The sequence below is a fragment of the Siphateles boraxobius genome, unplaced genomic scaffold (assembly GCF_051911475.1).
Source record: "Siphateles boraxobius isolate OS27281-9 unplaced genomic scaffold, OSU_SipBor_1 53, whole genome shotgun sequence".
NCBI classification, from domain to species: Eukaryota; Metazoa; Chordata; class Actinopteri; order Cypriniformes; family Leuciscidae; genus Siphateles; species Siphateles boraxobius.
In genome coordinates this window covers 8,396,393-8,417,627 of record NW_027509175.1, presented here as the reverse complement: position 1 = coordinate 8,417,627, position 21,235 = coordinate 8,396,393, and the positions used below count along the sequence as shown (strand labels likewise).

At 40.8% G+C, this 21,235-nt stretch overlaps 2 protein-coding genes across 3 annotated transcripts; one reads left to right on the top strand and one right to left on the bottom strand.

Moving 5' to 3' along the window:
• The first annotated feature begins 1,453 nt into the window (after nucleotides 1-1,453).
• On the top strand, nucleotides 1,454-18,932 carry slc29a4b (asolute carrier family 29 member 4b). 2 transcript variants are annotated; one of them, XM_077205321.1, is made up of 12 exons: nucleotides 1,506-1,610; nucleotides 8,615-8,740; nucleotides 9,064-9,099; nucleotides 9,382-9,513; nucleotides 9,660-9,773; nucleotides 9,863-9,991; nucleotides 10,085-10,159; nucleotides 13,166-13,440; nucleotides 13,777-13,909; nucleotides 14,034-14,221; nucleotides 14,931-15,171; nucleotides 17,607-18,932. In XM_077205321.1, the coding sequence occupies exons 2-12, from the start codon at nucleotides 8,617-8,619 to the stop codon at nucleotides 17,756-17,758; spliced, it is 1,599 nt and encodes a 532-aa protein (XP_077061436.1). In that variant the 5' UTR covers nucleotides 1,506-1,610; nucleotides 8,615-8,616; the 3' UTR covers nucleotides 17,759-18,932. The 2 variants fall into 2 exon arrangements, with proteins under 2 accessions (XP_077061437.1, XP_077061436.1); XM_077205322.1 differs by lacking the exon at nucleotides 9,064-9,099 and having other exon boundaries at nucleotides 1,454-1,610.
• Nucleotides 18,933-19,476: 544 nt separating this feature from the next.
• LOC143713992 (endonuclease domain-containing 1 protein-like) lies at nucleotides 19,477-20,898 on the bottom strand. The gene is made up of 2 exons (XM_077204910.1): nucleotides 20,617-20,898; nucleotides 19,477-20,010 (listed from the first exon to the last, which is right to left on the bottom strand). Exons 1-2 carry the CDS (start codon nucleotides 20,896-20,898, stop codon nucleotides 19,477-19,479), a joined length of 816 nt encoding a protein of 271 aa, XP_077061025.1.
• Between the last annotated feature and the right edge of the window lie 337 nt (nucleotides 20,899-21,235).

Sequence of the window (21,235 nt, the reverse complement as noted above, 5' to 3'; positions counted from 1 at the left end):
TACTGAGCCGTGTATATGTGCGTGTGCATGTGTGTGTGTGTGTGTGTGTGTGTGTGTGTGTGTGTGTGTGTGTGTGTGTGTGTGTGTGTGTGTGTGTGTGTGTGTGTGTGTGTGTGTGTGTGTGTGTGTGTGTGTGTCTGCACTTGCATTGTGTCAGTAGATTTCTCACTTATCTTCCATGACAGACTGCAGTGCATGATTTCTAACTGTAAGACTGCTGAGCCGAAGCGCACACACACACACTGCAGAGAAGAAGGGCGAAGGCTTTTGTTTCCTCAGCATCTTCTGAGAGATCTCACACACAATGTTTCCGACGGAGATGACACTTTTTATATAGTTATTTTATGTTGTGCATGTAATAAAAGAATCACACTTGTTTTCAGAGACAATATGTTTCTAAAAGTATCTTCCAATGCATCCAGAATTGCTTTTATGTCTGTCTCCTACATTTTAATCCCCCTTTTTAAATTCTGCTTCTTTTTATTAAGAACGAGAACTCTGAGGTTTTATAGTGTGACCTAAATGAGGGTAATAGATAATTTAAGGGTTCAGCTTTGCATTTCTTCCAAAATCTCCAGAGGACTTTCTGCCCCGGAGCAAGCCAGTTCAGTTGTGAAAAAAGAACTTCAAGAGAAATTTTTGAAGAAAAGAGAACAGTTCAACACTATCCCTTGAAATGCAAATGCTCAACACAATTAAAAATAAAGGTTCTTTATTGGCATCAATGGTTCCATGAATTACATGGAACCTTTCGTAAAAAGGGTTTTTATAGTGGAAAGGGGTTCTTTAGATTTTTCAAAATCTTCTTTACACTAAAAAATATATATATTTTAAGGACTGTTATTTGGAAAAAAGTTATTTGGGTGAAAGATAAAAAGGGTTATTCTACAGACTATCACTGCAAACAAAACAAAACAAAAAAACATATAAAGTAAATAAACTGACCATGGTGAAAAAAAAGATGCAGAAGATGCAGGCCTTGCCTTGATTTACATTACTGTGGCTTTGAATTAAATAGGGGAAGCCAGGGCTTGTTGTCACAATGGTTGTATCTTGGTAAATTCAATTGTCATGTTACACAAATCAGTTTTGTAGGCCTATGTTACATCCTATACTTTAATCCTATAAATATTCCTTAAAATAAATTAATTAATAAATTAATTAATTCAATAAATTATTTTTCAATTATCTATATAAAAAGATTTTCAGTGTAACAACATGCTCCGCTAATCAGCGTTTGTTGAACAATGAACTGATTTGTAAATCAATACGCACAATTTTTCTATTCCTGGGCAATAACGGTGGAAATGTTCAATAGTTGTGTAGCCAATATACGTTATAAACAATTGAACCCAATCCTTAGATCTTACTATCTATAGTGTGACAACTAGCCCCGGTGATCAATCGTAAAGTGCGTGATAAATCCGTGACTTGCGCATGAGGGCGGAGAGCCGAGAGAGAGAGAGAGAGAGAGAGAGAGAGAGACAGAGAGAGAGAGAGAGAATGGAGCAGAAAACGAGCATCCTCAAATAACACCGCTTTGGAAAGAGAACCTGGATCGTAATTAAATATAATTCTCTGTGAGAGCGTGAATGACATTTGCACATCAGGTAAGAGACCTGTTATCCATTCGCGACAGCTCTGATTGATTCACTTATTATCATACTGCGTGAGTCTATTCCATTAGTTGCAAATATGTACAAGGCATTCAAATGTCAAATAACCTTAAAGATAAAGGATCCTTCAAAAACATCAATCATTAATGTGATGTAGTAGCATAGGCTACTTCAATTCAATATCCCCGCCGTTAGAATTACACTTGGCTACAGGCTATGATGGACGCTCGATATTTCTAAAAATAGCTCTGGTGGATCTGTCAGGTGACATCGACGAATCTCGCGTTTATCACCTAGTCCAACTGACTCACAGTGTTTTATAACGCCGTAAAATTTAAACCACACGCGCTTGTACAAAATAATTCAACATATGGGAGAATCAATCATGCTCATGCTTCTAAGGAACACAGGTGGAGGAACAAAGATAGAACTATTGCAATGCTTGTTTGCATTAAACAAAAAAATAATTGATTATTATTGTACAGCATATAGCCTACATGCCGGAGTTACTGGGGCAAGTTGTTAGTATTTATCCAGTAGTCCGGTCAGTATTTCTTAGGGAAAGTGTAGTTCCCTTTCGAACGGTCACTTCGTATTGCGTAGCTATACGCAGTGGGGGAAACTCCTTTTCCTCGATTTACTGAAGCCTTTATGTAAAGCGCATTTGCAGCTGCACAGCTAGAACATGAGCGTCTGGCTCGCTCATAGGCTGCGCTGCGGCAACTGCACATCCAATGGCGCAGGCGCCTCTGACGTGCAACCAATGAGATCACTCTGCGTCATACACGTCAGAGCCCGCCAAGGGGGCGTGACCTCAGTCTATAATAGTCCCCGAATTCGCCATTATAGCAGATTTTACTCCTTCAGCGACAAACTTCACGTCTCTGACCATTTATTGAGCCTTCGCCGTCGAACAAGCCTTCAGCCTGAGCGAGCTACAGTTCAGCAGACTACACATCTCAACCGTGTTTCTCCTGACGCCGTCTCTCCTGTGGCTATCCGGCGATATCCTTTTCAATATCTGTTTATTATGTGTTTATATCTGTATCAGCGTTGTTCCATATGCCTCGTGTTATACGAGGCCTACGAACACGCGAGCTGCATTTCATGCCTGGGACTCTACCACGCAGAGAATGCACTCTCTGTCGGCGGATGTGCGGCCTGCGCGTGCATGCCTATCTCCGTGCTGCGAACTCGGCTAACGTTAGCTCTCTCTCGAGACGGCGGCGCCGCATCACCCGCGCTCCCTTCTCCGGCCCTACTTCAGCCGAGGAAGAAGAAGCGCCGCAGCCAACGGCATCCAGAGAGCACGGACGTTTGTGAATGCACGCCGGCCACGTCCCCGCGTGCTTCACTCACTCCAGCTCAGTCATCTCCGGTCCCGTTCGAGGGAGATCAGCGCCCCCCCACCACCACGTGGCGGGCCTCGTCTCTTTCGGCGGACCCAGCGAGGCAGGACTAACTCCGACGCTGAAATGCTTCGGATCCTAACACAGGCCGTCGCGGACCTCGAGCTCGAGTGGAACTAACCGTGCTAGCTGGCGCCGACCAGCAAAGCCGGCGAAACAGGCCTCTCAGCCCCGCCCTGCGGCTGATGCCGAACGCTTCCCGCCAAAGCCGTCCTAGCACGCAAAGGAAAGAGAGGGCACGTGTCCCGCGCTTGCCGGACCACCCTCAAGAAGCCAGCAAAACTTCCCACAGCCCCCTGTACAGTTCAGGCGGCTGGGGATTTTATTATTGTAAACAGGCCCGCAGCAGTGAGCGCGTCTTTGCAAACAAACGCCGTTTTCACTGCGACCCAAATAAAGCACACGAGCACAACACATGGGTTCACGGTCCCCCTTCACTAGGCGGCCCCTCCCTTGTTGTAACACTGACTTCCCCACACGCAAATGCTTGTGCAGTCAGTCCAACATTCAATGTGTGCACTAATCACAACACATGGGTTCACGGTCCCCCTTCACTAGGCGGCCCCTCCTTTGTTTTAACACTGACTTACCCACACGCAAATGCTTGTGCAGTCAGTCCAACATTCAATGTGTGCACAAATCACAATATATGGGTTCACGGTCCCCCTTCACTAGGCGGCCCCTCCCCTGTTTTAACACTGACTTCCCCACACGCAAATGCTTGTGCAGTCAGTCCAACATTCAATGTGTGCACAAATCACAATATATGGGTTCACGGTCCCCCTTCACTAGGCGGCCCCTCCCCTGTTGTAACACTGACTTCCCCACGCGCAAATGCTTGTACAGTCAGTCCAACACTCAATGTGTGCAAAAATCACAATATAAGGGCATCAGGTCCCCCTATGTTAGGCGGCCCGTCCCAATCAGTGTGTCAAGCCCTAGCCACACGGGTTATAGCCTGGCAAGCTATCCCCGATGTGTCGAGTTGAGTTATAAACGCTATAAAGCGAGGCAACTCGCTCCAATTCGCTCGCAGACCCCCAAAGTTTCAGGCGGTTCTCGAGACTTCGGTGAGAAGCAACGTGGGTCACATGCTTCGCACCGATGTACAGAATTCATTAGCAAAAGGGGTGATAGAATTAGTCCCTCCTGTGCTAAAACATACGGGTTTTTACAGCCGCTATTTTCTAATTCCGAAAAATGACGGCGGCCTCAGACCCACTCTAGATCTGAGACATTTGAACAAAGCTCTCATGAGACGGCCGTTCAAAATGTTAGCTATCAGTTTCACAAGCACAACACATGGGTTCACGGTTCCCCTTCACTAGGCGGTCCCTCCCCTGTTGTAACACTGACTTCCCCACACGCAAATGCTTGTGCAGTCAGTCCAACATTCAATGTGTGCACAAATCACAATATATGGGTTCACGGTCCCCCTTCACTAGGTGGCCCCTCCCCCGTTGTAACACTGACTTCCCCACACGCAAATGCTTGTACAGTCAGTCCAATACTCAATGTGTGCACAAATCACAATATAAGGGTATCAGGTCCCCCTACGTTAGGCGACCAGCCCCAATCAGTGTGTCAAGCCCTAGCCACACGGGTTCTAGCCTGGCAAGCTATCCCCGATGTGTCGAGTTGGGTCATAAACACTATAAAGCGAGGTTACTCGCTCCAATTCGCTCGCAGACCCCCGGAATTTCAGGCGGTTCTCGAGACTTCGGTGAGAAGCAACGTGGGTCACGTGCTTCGCACCGAAGTACAAAATCTATTAGCAAAAGGGGCGATAGAATTAGTCCCCCCCGCGCTAAAAAATATGGGTTTTTACAGCCGCTATTTTCTGATTCCGAAAAAAGACGGCGGTCTCAGACCCATTCTAGATTTGAGACATTTGAACAAAGCTCTCATGAGACGGCCGTTCAAATTGTTAACTATCAAACATATCCTCGCGCAAGTGCGCCCGGGGGATTGGTTTGTCACAATGGATCTGAAAGATGCTTACTTTCACATTCAAATAAATCCTCGTCACAGGCCATTCTTGAGATTCGCCTTCGAGGGCCGGGCTTATCAATACACCGTTCTGCCGATCGGTCTATCGTTGGCACCCCGTACATTCACGAAGTGTGTGGATGCAGCGCTTTCTCTTCTGAGATTTCAGGGAGTGCGCATGTTAAATTATCTCGACGACTGGCTGGTGCGGGCACAGTCGAGAATCGAGCTATTAGCTCACAGGGATTTGATTCTCGGCCATCTAAAATGCCTGGGTTTCACAATCAATGTTTCAAAAAGCAAACTAACCCCCAGCCAGAGCATGATCTTTCTGGGCACAGTTTTAGACTCGAGAGCTATGACAGCGTGACTCACACAGAGCGCGCGCTCTCGGTGCGAGCGCTTGCAGGCACTTTCAGATTGCGCGAGCGCGCGCCACTGAAGAAATTTCAGAAACTGCTTGGTCTCATGGCAGCAGCATCGCCAGTACTCCGCATGGGATTACTGCGCATGCGCCCGATGCAGCATTGGCTGAAACGCTGTGGGCCAACTCATGCATGGCAGTCAGGCAGCTTGCGCGTTATGGTGAATCACGGTTGTTTAAGAACCCTGATTCCCTGGCGGGCTCAGAACTGGCACCACGAGGGGGTGACAATGGCAACAATTTCCAGGAGGAAAGTGGTTCTTACAGATGCGTCCAACCTGGGTTGGGGAGCGCTGCACGAGGGCATGCCTGCATCCGGCCTCTGGTCGAGCACGGAGCAGAGCTTACATATCAACTGTCTGGAGATGAAAGCAGTTGGGTTGGCCCTGAAGGCATTTCTGTCGAACCTCAGAGGTCACTACGTCTTAGTCCGCACAGACAATACGTCAGTGGTGGCCTACATGAATCGCCAGGGGGGCATCAGGTCAGGGAACCTGCATGCGATGGCGAGAGACCTCCTCTATATGGGCACAAACCAACCTGAGCTCTCTGAGAGCAGCGCATATCCCGGGCGTCCAGAATGTGGGCGCGAATATGCTTTCATGGGACAACACTCCCCTCGGCGAGTGGTCCCTGAACCCACAGACGGTCAGTCTAATATGGAAGGTGTTTGGCGAGGCCGAAATCGACCTTTTCGCCTCGAGAATCAACACCCACTGCAAATTGTTCTTCTCGAAGAACAGGGACGCGCTGGCCCATGTCTGGCCCAACCGTCCCTTTTATGCCTTCCCCCCCCCCCGTCTCGATGATTCCACAAGTCATCAAACGGGTCAGAGAGAGCGGGTGCCCAGTCCTTCTGGTGGCCCCTCTCTGGAAAACCAGATCGTGGTTCCCGGAACTAGTTCAGTTATCGGACACAATCCCATGGCCTGTCCCACTGAGGAAAGACCTCCTCACACAGGTGAACGGGACATTGTGGCATCCGAGACCCGATTTATGGGCCCTTCATGTTTGGCCCCTCAACGGGTACCCAAGGACCTTCCTGAGAAGGTTTTAAGCACTATATCTGAAGCCAGGGCCCCGTCGACTCGGCGCCTGTATGCTTCAAAATGGTCAGGTTTTTCCAGCTGGTGCTCGAAAAATCAGGCTGACCCAGAGTCATGTGTGATATCAGTGGTTCGCTCATTCTTACAGGAGCTGCTGGACGCGGGTTGCTCCCCGTCCACGCTCAAAGTGTATGTGGCAGCCATAGCAGCACATCATGTTCTGACGGCTGGCCAGTCACTGGGAAGAAACGACCTGGTCGTAAGATTCCTGAAAGGTGCGAGGAGAATGAACCCCTCCAGGCCTCCGTCTGTGCCGCCTCTGGACCTCTCCACGGTCCTGGGGGCTCTGAAAGGTCCGCCTTTCGAACCGCTCCAATCGGTTGATCTAAAAACCCTCTCGCTGAAGACCGCTCTCCTTATGGCGTTGGCATCTATCAAACGAGTGGGAGATCTGCAGGCGCTCTCTGTGAGCCCTGCATGTTTGGAGTTGGGTCCAGATGACTCCAGAGTCATCCTCAAGCCCAGACATGGTTACGTTCCTAAAGTGCTCTCAACACTGTTCAGAGCACAGGTGGTGACATTATCAGCCCTCCCTCCTTCTGCAGAGGATGGAGAGGTTAATCTTCTCTGCCCTGTCTGAGCGCTGAGAATCTATCGGGAGCTTTCTGCGTCTTTTAGACAATCAGAACAGCTTTTTGTCTGCTTTGGTGGTAGATCCAAGGGGGATCCAGTCACTAAGCAAAGACTGTCTAGATGGATAGTGGATGCTATTTCTATGGCTTATACCGCAGCGGGTCAAGTTTGCCCTATAGGTATCAAGGCCCATACGACCAGAGGTATGTCTCGTCATGGGCTTGGTCATCTGGCATTCCCATTAGTGATATTTGTGATGCGGCCGGCTGGTCCTCGCCTTCCACATTTATGAGTTTCTATAATAGGGAAGTGCCTTCCCTGCAGGCGAAGGTGCTTTCGGTATGATTAAGACCCGTCGGTGGCTGGTCTTGTCATATATTACTGTGCACTATCACATTCACATATATATATAAAACCCGCTGCTGGCTGGTTGTATTCATGCATAAACTGCTGTTGCCGGTTATATTTACATATATATAAAACCCGCTTTGGCCGGTTATATGACATATATAAAACCCGCTTTTGCCGGTTATATTCCATACATATATAAAACCTGCTTTGGCCGGTTATAATTTCATATATAAACCCACTTGACTGGTTATATGTTCATATACCAATAACCCCGACAGTGTCTGGGTTCATTGGTGTAGTATGTTGGGTTATTTCTAACTGATGTGTACTATTTTAGACCTGACGGTGTCTGGTCTATTTATACATAATTATGCGGTTATGGCTTGTTCTGTATGCTCAGGGGCCTGAGTTGCAGTGGCAGCCAGTTACTCAGTGCGGCGTTTTGCATGGCGTCCCCACTGCGTATAGCTACGCAATACGAAGTGACCGTTCGAAAGGGAACTACTCGGTTACTCACGTAACCTCAGTTCCCTGAGTTAGGGAACGAGTATTGCGTAGCCAGCCGCTCTATAGTAACATGGCAAGTTGTCGCTTCAGTCGTTAAACCTGCTATAATGGCGAATTCGGGGACTATTATAGACTGAGGTCACGCCCCCTTGGCGGGCTCTGACGTGTATGACGCAGAGTGATCTCATTGGTTGCACGTCAGAGGCGCCTGCGCCATTGGATGTGCAGTTGCCGCAGCGCAGCCTATGAGCGAGCCAGACGCTCATGTTCTAGCTGTGCAGCTGCAAATGCGCTTTACATAAAGGCTTCAGTAAATCGAGGAAAAGGAGTTTCCCCCACTGCGTATAGCTACGCAATACTCGTTCCCTAACTCAGGGAACTGAGGTTACGTGAGTAACCGAGTAGTTTTGATGAATAATCAGTAGGCCTATTCTGTTTTTGATGTCATGTCAATATTCACTGATAGGGTGATAGGCTATCTATTATATTTGTGTGTGTGCATATAATATATATATATATAGCCTATCAGCTGAAGTGAATATTAATGCAAGTAAGTGTATTAAGTTAAATTTAAGGCCAACTGCATCTTGACAGTATGATTTTTTTCCCCCATGTGTGAATTCTGAGCTGTTTTCCCAGGCATGTACTCTGAGGAGTGGAGCAGGAATCGGCAGGGTAGAGAGAAGGCTGTGATCACCAATTTCAGCTTTAGTCAGCTGCCAGAGGAGGAGAAGAGGGGTTGGATAAAACCTCACAGTGCTCATGGTGAGTTGCATATACGCACAACACAGAATTAATATGCACTTACAAAATGCATTAAATTGCATGTGCAAAATGACGTGTATATATTGATGTATTTGATGCATGCATTGAGGTCTTTGTATAAATGTATGATGCATGCATTTGTAAAATAATGCATACATTATTTCCCAAATATTTTGTGACATGCAGGTAATCAGTAAAATATTTTCATGTTTTTAGAAATTTATTAAAATTTAAAATGATTAATTTTTTTAAGTAATTATTTGTTTTTAATTTGACATTTTTATGATTTAATTAATGATTTGCTTGTCATTAACTCCCTGCAGTTCCCTCACAAACCACCAGGGGTTCACAAACTCCAGGTTGAGAAGCCCTACATTAGTGCAAGACACCATCATGTACAACACAAAAGCATTCATGACTTTTACATTTATGCATTTGGCAGACACTTTTAATCAAATCGACATTGCATTTAAGGTATACACTTTATCAGTACATGCATTCCCTGGGAATCAATGGCATTGTAGCACCATGTTCTACTATTTAAGAATGTTAATTTCTATTCATTAAAAATGGGGCTCAGGTTTATCAAGCTGCTTTGTCATTCTTGTTGGTATTAATCCAAGCTCGTGTCTTCATTTCAGACTCAGAGGAATCCATTCCTGATGATCGCTACCATGGCATCTACTTTGCCATGCTGTTGGCTGGTGTCGGCTTTCTACTGCCATACAATAGTTTCATCACTGATGTGGACTATCTCCACCGCAAATTCAAAGGTTTGATGCAACCAACCTGTCGCATATGACAGGATAGACTAAATTAAATTCACAGAGCTGTGGGTGGAAAAAGTGACAACTATGCATTGCACAGTAATATTTCTCTACAAGTTATGCTTGTCAATTCCCCTCTTTTCTATTGTCAGACACCTCTATTGTGTTCGACATGAGTTTGACGTATATACTTGTGGCTCTCAGTGCCGTCATTTTGAACAATGCACTCGTGGAGAGACTGAGCTTACACACTCGCATCTGTGTGGGTAAGAACATGCAAAAGTCAACTCAAAACCATTTTCTACACACACATTACATTACTCTTATTAATCGATTTCTTGTTTTGCATATATAGGATATATATTTGCATTGGGACCTTTGGTGTTTGTGAGTGTGTGTGACGTCTGGTTGGAGCTGTTTGACACTCAGCAGTCCTATGCTGTTACTCTGGCTGCAATTGCCATTGTTGCATTTGGATGCACAGGTACATTTATACAAGAAATCATGTTCTTGCATTTGGCCTACATTGTGTTTTTGTGATCTGAAACTTTGTCCATTGTCCTTTTGACCTTTGCAGTGCAGCAGTCCAGTTTTTATGGTTACACTGGGATGTTGCCCAAGAGGTACACACAGGGCGTGATGACTGGAGAGAGTGAGCTGAACTTCCATCACTGCATGAATGAAATTACAAATGTATTTTTTTTGTAATTCTGAATTGAATTTTTCAAGTGATATAGTAAAAATATGGTAATACAAGGTTTAAATTAGAGGCAGTACAACAAATACAGTTGTTACAAAATATATATTTTTTTATTATTATTTAAAGGGGCTATGTAAATTCAGAAACCCTTGTTATTGGCGACATCGGTGGCCATTAAGTGAATTGCAGCCGGCAACTTATTGCTCATGCTCGCACTCATGCAAACGTAACATTCAAGAGACTGAACATGATTCATTACCCCATTAAACTTAAGGCAGAGTTCTTCTTCGTTTGTTGCTTGGAAGTAAAAAAGAGTGTGAAATACCTTTGCAGCAATATACCTTGAATGAACATCCCAACGCCACCCACACTGCTGAGAGCAATGTTTAGCTAGCAAATAACAAGCTAGCATTGAAAGCTTGAGATCCAGCCCTCCCCTCTGAGCAGGGGCGTAGCCATCATTTCAAAAGTGAGGGGGACAGAATGTCAAGTGTAATACCAGTTTTATTTTTCTTCAGACTTTTGTTGACAGATTTTTGCTTAATTGGCTTAATATGCTATTTATTTTAAAGCAATAAAGCAGAAAAAAAGAAAGAAAGTTGTCCAGTACTTTATATTGCACATGCAGGGTTTTTCCTGGCTTAAAACTAGGCGAAGGTGGTAAAATCCTGATCATGTATTTTAATAAGATAATAAAATGTGTATTTTTCATAGACCATCATATAGTCTACTGTTTTACCACAGTATTTTTGTAGGTGGATCTCTGTACCTCTAGGGGGGTCCGGGGGCATGCCCCCCTGAAAGAAGATTTTGTACATTTTAAAGATAAATTCACTAATCTGGTGCACTTTGAGTGCCCCGAATCCGCTGTTAAAAATAAATAATCCAACTGCCCAAACATATGATATTCTCTGATTTAGATATCTGATCATCGCATTACAATTATTCAAATTATCAGTGTTAAGCATGATAATATGGTTAAATATCACACTGAAGCTGATTTAAAAATAACATTTACTTAAAATAAAAGTTCTTCTTTTGGCAAAATTAAATTTTCTTACTAGCCTAAACAAAGTCTGTCTTACTAAACTAAAACTTTCCAATTGAAAACCTTCAAACTTCAAGCTTTTAAAACTACTGCAAACTTTCTAGTTAGGCTTTTTCAAGAGAACTTAAAGTTTGTCTACAAACTCTTTTTTAATCTAATTGTAAAGTTTTACCAAATTATGATAAACTTCATTTACACATGTTACAACGCTGCCTGATTCAAGCAGATCGTGGCTGTTAATGCATGAAAATACAAGTTCAGCATTAACATTCACCATGTTTATTCTAAATTGAAGGGCTTTGATAACATATCTGTGAAAATAAAATGCATTACGAGTAAAAAAAGATTGAAAATATGGCATATTTGTTCGGGTAGTGAATTTACAACAAAACCTGTTAATTATTCAACAAGAGAAATAGGCGGAGTTATTCATCATTGTGCAACACAATTCGGATACAACATGACAACTTACTTACAGTGCTTGACTTTTTCGTGAAAAAGGAGTGAAGAGTTTTTTGCCATTTTGAACATATGAAACTGATGGATTGGGCGCGTGTGCGGGCGTGTCGTAAGCTAATGCACGAGTGTCTGATTACCATGGAAACGTGAAGTCACGTATAGACTATCCTTGACTCTTTTGTTTTTAAATATCGATGTATACACACCCGTGAAAACCTCAGCTTGTCGTTGAAACACTTGCCCTATGAAAAAGTGCGGGGGACGAATTTACATTGTATAAAAAGTCTAAAGACTGGAGAGAGTGAGATGAACTTCCATCACTGCATGAATGAAATTACAAATGTATTTTTTTTGTAATTCTGAATTGAATTTTTCAAGTGATATAGTAAAAATATGGCAATACAAGGATTAAATTAGAGGCAGTACAACAAATACAGTTGTTACAAAATAACACGGTGGTATGGAAATACATATGTTGACTGGTAGGACATTGTGATTGAACAAACATTTTTTCAGAAGATATATATATACATGTTTTAATATATAAATAACTTTTATTATTAATTGTTATCATGATGTGAAGAGTGTTCCAACCATTATAACAAAAAGTGTATATTAAAAAAATTGCCTACCTTACCATTATTTTCAATAACAAAATAAACAGCCAATAAAATGACTGCGGTGAAAAAGCAGCAGTTATGAAAGCATATGATCATTGCAATGTGGATGTATTTGCACAAGCATTGCAATTCACGGAGGAGGTAATTAAATGATATGCTGTTGTGATAGTTTGCTTATAAAGTATATTTGAGACTAAAGACTTAATAGATCTGGCTATGTGAGACTAGTTAGAATTAATCACTTTGCTTTGTATGACACACTATTCTGTAATGTACAGAATGTATTTTTCGGCATTATAGTGGACATTGTATAAGCATTTGTTTCATGTGTGATAGAGTGAAAGAGAGGCTCTCGGGAGCGTGAGTAAACGTCACATCCTTTTGATTTTACCGGAAAAAACGTCCTTCATTTAAAAAACAGTCTACGGGCCTTCATAGACAACCTAGGAAGTTGAGGAAGGTCTCATTTTTTAAGTTCTCTTTACAAACTGTTCACACATTGGCAATAAAAAAAGGGATTAATACATGAATATTTGTATAGCCCCTTTATCGTAATAAAATTATATTTAATAAAATCAAATATATTAAATGTTAAAGAGAGAGAGATTTTTCATATTACAGTAACTGGTGGGGGAAATATGCTTAATTGTCACAAAGATAATGGCACAATTACAATACATTTTAGTGGTCCTTTAATACTTTTAATTTTAATAAAACATTTTAGAAAATATAATGAAAAAATATATGAATTCACAGAATTTCTACTCATAATGTGCTGGTGTTTGTTTGTATTGCAGTTGATGCAGTGTTTTTTGTCAATTGTTGTTTCAGGCACTGCTGGAGTTATTGTCTCTCTGAGTCGGATTTTTACAAAGCTGCTGGTGGAAGACGAGAAGAACAACACCATCATCTTCTTCCTGTTCTCTATCTCAATAGAGACGCTCTGTTTTCTGTTGCACGTGGTGGTGCGACGAACACACTTTGTCCGTTATCACACCGACAGAGCTCGCCGCAGCCACAGCTGGCTCAAAGGACAGATTAATAATGTTACGACACAGAAGCGCAGTGGCTACCAGATACATTATGACAGCAGTGCAGAGGAAGAGGTAAATTCACACACAGAACCACTGGTTTGCGACTTTTGGGGACTTTTTGTGAGATATGGATCCATTCATTGGTTACTGACAGGTTCTGAAAGGTTTCTGTGGATCTGTCTAACTGTTTTCCTTCTTACATTTAAAGAAAGGTTATCTTGCAAAAAAAGTTTCAAAACCTAATGAGCTCCCTATGATAACCTTATTAAATATATGCACACTTCTGACACAAGGCAATGCCACAATGCACTGTGACTAATCTCAGCGAAAACATTTTATTCTAGATACTATACATATACATCGTTACATACAAAATTTACATTGTCTCATGGCATTTCTACAAATTAGGATGGAGTGGCTTCAAGCACAGTTGATGAGGCTGATGCAGTTAATCTGAGTAACGGTTCCCATGGAGATGAAATTTATGTCAGATTTGATGTGCCCAAACCAGACAGCAAAGGGACCTGGATCAGTGTGAAGGGTGAGCCATAGTTTTATTCACAACCGCCTGTAACTATTCTCTGTGCAGACTGCAAAATAATGTTCATTTCAATAATGTCACCTTTTTAGCACTGAAGTATTCTAACATGATGGCTTTCTTACAGAGATTCTGGGTCAGAGGTGCGCTGTTGCTCGGATGATCTGGCCCTATATGCTCTCAATCTTGGTGACATATTTCATCACACTGTGTCTGTTCCCTGGTTTGGAGTCAGAGTTACGCAACGATACACTGGGAGAATGGCTGCCTATTCTCACCATGGCTCTGTTCAACATGGCAGACTTTGTGGGCAAGGTGAAATGAAACAGTTTGATTTAATTGACAAGCATATATCATTTAAAAAAGGTAAATGTTTGAAGGCGACACAAAACGGAAGTTTAACTTGTGACAATATTTTATTCACTATTATGACATATCTGAGTGAAACAGCTTGTTGACCAAGAAATAATGTAGAACGGGACTTGATTTCGTCCTTAGGGAATTGTTTGGATGATTGGATTGTTGTGGTTTTCAGTCACGTGACTGGCATGGAGACCTGGAGGGCAAAACATTTACATAATTGTAGTTTGAGTCTGTCAATTTTCAAGTTTACTCGCGGTCCATATAATGCATCCACCGCAGTTTTTCAATCACTTAACCTACAAAAACACCTAAAATGCCTTAATGCACTAAAACAGTGAAAGATCAAATTCAGTGAACACCTTATTGATGATGGATACCATAATACAGGTGAACAGATGAGCCCAGAATATGAATGCAACACACTAAATGGTTAACTGTTTTCTTTATAAAGTCTTTTTATGGAAAACCGCTTAATAAGAAACTATACATTTTACTTTTTATTTCTCAAATTAAAATAAATACTTAAAATATACATAAATATTAATAATATAAAAAATGTTTAAGGATAAATAATTTATAATAAATAGTGCAATATTCCATAAAAAACAAGATTTGTCATTGTAAATTTATGGTGACTTTATATCTCTCTCGCTCTCTTTAGATCTTGGCAGCGTGTCCGTACGAGTGGGGTGGTGTGCAGCTGCTGGTGTGTTCGTGTTTTCGTGTTCTCTTCCTGCCCCTGTTTGTAATGTGTGTGTCTCCTGTGCAGCGCCCCCTGCTGGCGCACCCCGCCTGGCCCTGCGGCCTCTCCATGATGCTGGGTATCAGTAACGGGTACCTTGGCTCTGTACCAATGATACAGGCGGCCGGCAAGGTGCCACTTCAGCAGCGAGAAGTGGCGGGTGAGTATATCAGACACATAAAGAGTGAGTGAAATGTGTAGTGTGGTTGATGTTCCCCTACACACACCTGACTTAAGTTAAATTCCTTGTGTCTTCCAGACACCTACGATTGGTATCACCAATTCAAATTTATTTTCAGACTCTGAGTCAGATGACACCTCGCCCCCTATGAACAATATGACTTGGGAATGGAAATAAGATCTCTGGTGTTTAGCGTGCTGCGCAGGATTTATCAGACAGACTGTTTTTAATCACGGCCGGAGGATCTCAGACTAATCTCAGAGAAAATCCCCATGACAAAAAGAGTACAACAGTTTATATAGAATCGATGCATGGCAAAGGTGACATGGTGACAAAGGTGATTCATTACATTTTTCTCTAATATGATTGGCAATACAGCAAACCCCCTCCTTTGTTTCTGGGCAAAGCAAACTGGACTTTTTGATTACTTCAGCTTGTTGCTCAAGTCATGAGGTTAAATATATATATATATATATATATATATATATATATATATATATATATATATATTCAGACAGCCGTCTAGTCTTGTCCATCTGCTTCCATTATTTCAACATACACTAACTTTTGCCCAAGTGTTGGGGACATTTCATTCTCAAAAGCATAAATGTTAATCCTGCAAGAAAAAGCAATGTTAGTTATGATTAATAAAAAAAAATTCCTTCACTGTAACCATTAATCGAAAAGTAACCAGAGGAATCTTTTATTACTCAGGAGACTTGTAGGGCTGTTAGTGTTATCAAATATGTTTTGACGAAATAGATGAAGGCAATTGTTGTACAGATCTGTTTTTTGTTCAGGTTAGTTTTAAAACAGCAGATTTTCCTCTTTGAAGTTAGCCTGAGATGATCACTAGTATTTACTTAATACTAATTGAAACGTAATAGCAGCTCTTTATTTGTTAATTTTATTAAAGTCGTAACATAATAACCCACTAACCCTATCCTCAGATACTGAAGAAATGTGAAAACCTTCAAACTCAGTGTCTTGAAGCACATATGCTCTGGTGAGCTTTGTAGTTTTTGCTCTGTTTTTTAAATAATTGGGCTTATTCTTTTCTGTCACAATCACCATAATAAGTCAGCACTGTCTCAAATTAAAATAAATAGTTTGTGGTTTTAGATATTTCCCCTCATTTTAAGTCCCCAGTTACACCAAAAACGAAATGGCTACATTTTCTGTTAGTAGGTCTGTTGCACAAAATGTATGTGAATACATAAAACAATAAATAAATAAAAAATTATCAGATTAAATCTACTCTGTAAATTTTTTAAGAATTGGTGGCTATAAAAATTCAAGTAGCCTAGCCTACGTAAAAAATGTGTTTTTGTCTTATCCTGATTCTCAGGGGTTAAAGTGGGCCGGAACGGTCCGGAACTGCGTTCCGGTACCTCTGATAAATTATTAAATAAATAGATTCATTAATCTCAACGAATCTCGCTGGTCCCGAGATGGACCGACTGGCCGACCAACCTCCCTTCCTCCCCGCTGAACGCGAGTGATTATAAATGCGTGAAATGCTCTCACGGTGGTTGAGCGCGGTAAAGTTAGTTGGCAGTCTTACAGTCTTACAAATATATCAATAGCAGAATTAGTTTCAACATTATGTAACCATTATCGACATTAAATATTTGTTCAAAATCACCATGCATTAATGCTGCATATTTATCCCTGAGAATGCGTTGACGCGTTTCCACAACGCACACCTAAGGGAACGTCTGCTAATTCCACTAACTGCGTTAAACGTAGCCTATAATTTGTATTATTTAAAATTACTTTTCAAATTTTTGGCCCAGTGTTCAGCGATTTTAACATAGTATCGTCATCATATCAGTGTTGATGGACCAAAATAAAACCATTAAGATATATCAAGTAAATAAGTATTGTGATATGTGGTGCCACAGTGACACTCTTGTCCCAAAAAGTATTGCTATACCACAATACTCAATATGTTGTCCCACGGTGAGTCATTTTTCCCTGTTGCACCTACACAAAATTTGAGGGTTCCCCCACCTACCAAATCCCACTTTAACCACTGGTGATTATTATATTAAGCCTAGGAGCCTAGGATTATTAAGCCTAGGGTAATTAGATGTTGGGATGGATTTCCTGAGAAATTGCATACTTTTTATGCTTCACACATGCACAGTGTAAAGTTAATCTAAAATATAATTCCTTCACACATTACCTTTTATTTTACTCAAAAATATATGAAAGATTTATCAAATTCATGTGGATAGCATAGCTCAAATAATTTGTTTTTTGAAGAATTGTTGGAGGCTTTTTCTCATGAGAATAATTGTCAAAGCTTTAAATTTGATCTCATTCCTGTCATTTGGAGAAGCAACTGATATATTGAAATCTTATTGTGATTTTTCTCCACTAATTTTGTTTTCTCAATGATTATTTTACAGGGAACACTATGACTGTATCATATATGGCTGGACTGATGCTCGGGTCTGCAGTGTCTTACTCAACATACAGTCTGACCTCACAGGCGCACGCTACTCACACACTAAAACTCAACAACACACTCACATTACACAGCTATATACCTGGCCACTGAGTGTCTCTCTCACACATACACTGGTTTGTATAGTTGTTAATTATGTATGAATAAAGAACATTTCCAAAAACTATTCGTGCTGAAACACGAGATTAGACCGGAGTTTGCATACTGGTCCAGGCGGGTTTATGCTAGGAAAGTCTGTTGGTTAAGCTGGTTTGGGACTCCGGCATATAAGCGTTTCATTCTGAGGACCAGCCTCCAAAACACAACATACTGGTGATCAGCCATGCTGATTTTTTTCACAAGGGATGTTAGCTCATTAAAATGTGTTGAGATATATGCATATAATCCAAGACCATCTGAAAAAACATTGAATTGTTAAATAAATAGGTGTATCACTGTTTCTGACATGTTTATGGCCCCCATGTGTAATTTAAGATGGATATGCTTTATAGCTCTACTTTATGACTGGTTGATAAAGTTGTGTTGGTGTCTTAGTTTTAGTTTATGTTTATGACCTTCCACTTTAACCTCAAAGCAAGGATAGGTTTCATTATTTGCCAAAAGTCTTATTTTGGCCAAAAAGCACCCATTGATACAAGAAGGTGTCATTTGACTGATGTAAAATTGACTATACGGTTTACTTTTTGACGTAATGTTACAGACAGGTAAATCTGAAAGTTGTCCCTGACAATGATTTATAGTTCATACAGAACACGTTTTTGCTTTGAAAAACACAAGATGTGGGTAATGGAATGGGGAAAAGTTGATCTTGTAACATTAGTGCAGTGTTTTAGTACTTGTTGCAAGACATGAGATATGGGCGCAATGGTCAAAGATATCTATCTAGCGCGTTTACATTGAAAACTATATGGAAAAGTAGCACAGATGGCACTGATCTCACAAACCGTGCCACATACAGCAACTATTATAGCAGCCTGGGAAGCTACAGTGCTTGTGTTGGGGTCGTGGAGCCTTTCCCCCTCGTCATTCTGTCATTTTTACACTGTTTCTGACAATAAAAGAGTGAAAAGGCTAGAAAAAAATTGGAGCTTGTTATTTTGAGGATGCTTATGCTTAAGTTTTTGTTGAAGTTTGCAGATTGTTTAGCCTGTAATTGCAGCTTATCTGTGACCAGTTCAGAGTCAAGACCAGTTCAATCCAAAATCCAGCCCATTATAATTAAATCTTTACTGATTCTTCTAATAAACTAAACTGAAAATTCTCACAACTTTTTGTTGTTGTTTGTTTTCCTTCATTGACATTCGTTAAAGTATCAGAGCCCGTATATTGTCACTGACAGCTGCAGGTACAATCTATATTGTCTGGTACTGACAGGTGCAATCTGGGTGTTCTCATTTTTTGAGTAATCAGGTGCAAATTCACATACAGAAGCATCCTTCTCTATGTTATAACTTTTTTATTCTACAAAGTATGCAGTATTAATTTTTATTAGAGGTATCAAAGTTATTAGATTTACAGATGAGACATTTAAATGATAATAATTACAGTGAAATGATAATCATTTTCATTATAATTTTACAGATAATTGTCATTAGAATTTGTCATTTGATTAAGACACAAGAACATAATACCACTCAATATATTCCCCTGAAATGTTTGAAAACATTAACTTCAGTGTTCACATTTTCCCAGTCTGTCTCTAAATCAGCTATGACATCCAGGACAAGGTTTGCAGTATTATTATCAGCATTAGAAATTAATTGTTTTACCATTCTGACAGCAGATGTTAAATTAGTTCAAATTAAATTATACTAATCTGCATAAAACCACTCAAAATAGTTTCGAAACAAGCTAAATGTTGTTCCATAAAGGTTTTGTAACTCTCTCTCTAAAGTAGCCACACACATCCCCATAATAGAGGAGTAATATTCATTTGTTCCAATGACTCCCCCTGAGTATGAACATCTGTTATTTTGATCTAAGCAGCAGAATGCAGTCCAGAAATGACTTGGCACATTCACTCTGTTATTCATATATTCAGTACCTGGTATCACCCCTGTAACAATGTAAACAGGAGAAATGCATTTACTTTCCAGAAATTCTGCTATCGTTTTTTCCACATTCCTCCATTGACCTCTGTTAAAAGAGGGGTTTTGTGGAGCAGCATTAGTGAGAGTGAAGGTGGCGTCAGCACAGCTCTGTGATTCTGCCTGGTATACTGGTGCCAGATGACCTTTGTCGTACCCAGAGTTCACATAATCTCCATTGAGAGCCTGATGGACTCCACGTAGATTAATATCCACAGACGCCTCAGACGCCATGTTTCCTGCGTTATCATCATCAAGCTGCAATATTGCTTGAAGGACTCCACGTAGATTTCTATCCACAGACCCCTCAAACGCCATGTCTTCTGCTTCATCTTCATCAAGCTGCAATATTATTTGATATATAACATAGAAAATATCAAATTAAGAATGCTGGATTTAAGGAGAAACACCAGTACATCCCTGTTCACACACAGCATTCAACCAGCTTTCGTATGTTATACTAGCAATCTCTCTTTACTTTGAGATCATGTTTACTCATCTAGGTATTTTATACTGAATTTTTCAAATTAAATGCTTATTTGTGTGGTTTTCAGTGTCTTTTTTAGAAAGTTTCTTAAAATGTCTTAAATGTCACTTATTTTAACTTCTAGCACTTCTCAGAAGCAATGAACAGCACTACAGACACTTCTTGTTGTCATTATAAAGCACTATTCCAGTATTGTCATGGTATTGTATTATCATTTTAATTTTCTGTAATGATAGTAAAGTACTTTCTCTTATCCATGCTTACTATGCATGTCACTACGTATGTATTTCAAGTCTTTTAGCTGAAATTTTGTATTAATGGTGTACAGTGTAAAACCTTTAACAGAATTAATTTAGATAGGGTAATATTTCACTTACTCGAGGTTCGATGTACCACTTATTTAATCTTTCGCAGTGCATTATCCCTTCAAACTTGTAGGCTGAGTACACTGGGATCTTGTTGTAAGTATCATAATATGTGGCATAATGAACAACACCATTTAGAGTTTGGCAGATCTGCTTATACTGTGGTCCAGGAAATCTTGTTGGTGATCTTCTATTTGCAAAAAATTGACCACATTCCTGCTCAAAATCCAGCACAACTCTTGCCGAACCACCAGTAAGAAGAAACAGCATCAGCACATGAAAAAGCAGCGCCATGATGAAGAGGATGAGATGATGAATTATCAAGATCTCAGCAAAAACAAATACCATGTTATAATTTTTATAATTTATAGTTTTCTGCTATAACAACTTATATTATGTAATATATAAATAAACAAACACTTACCTGAAATTTAGCAGTACAAGTCAGAGATCAAGCTATTAACCTATTAAATGAAGAGACAAAAACATGAGAATGTAAGAAACATGGTACACAACACCTTCCGTGAAGTAATTAAACATCTACTATTAAATACTTACCCGATAATAAAGAATAAAATGTAAATACCTAAGGAAGCTTGGGGTCGGTAAGATTTTTAATGTTTTTAAAAGA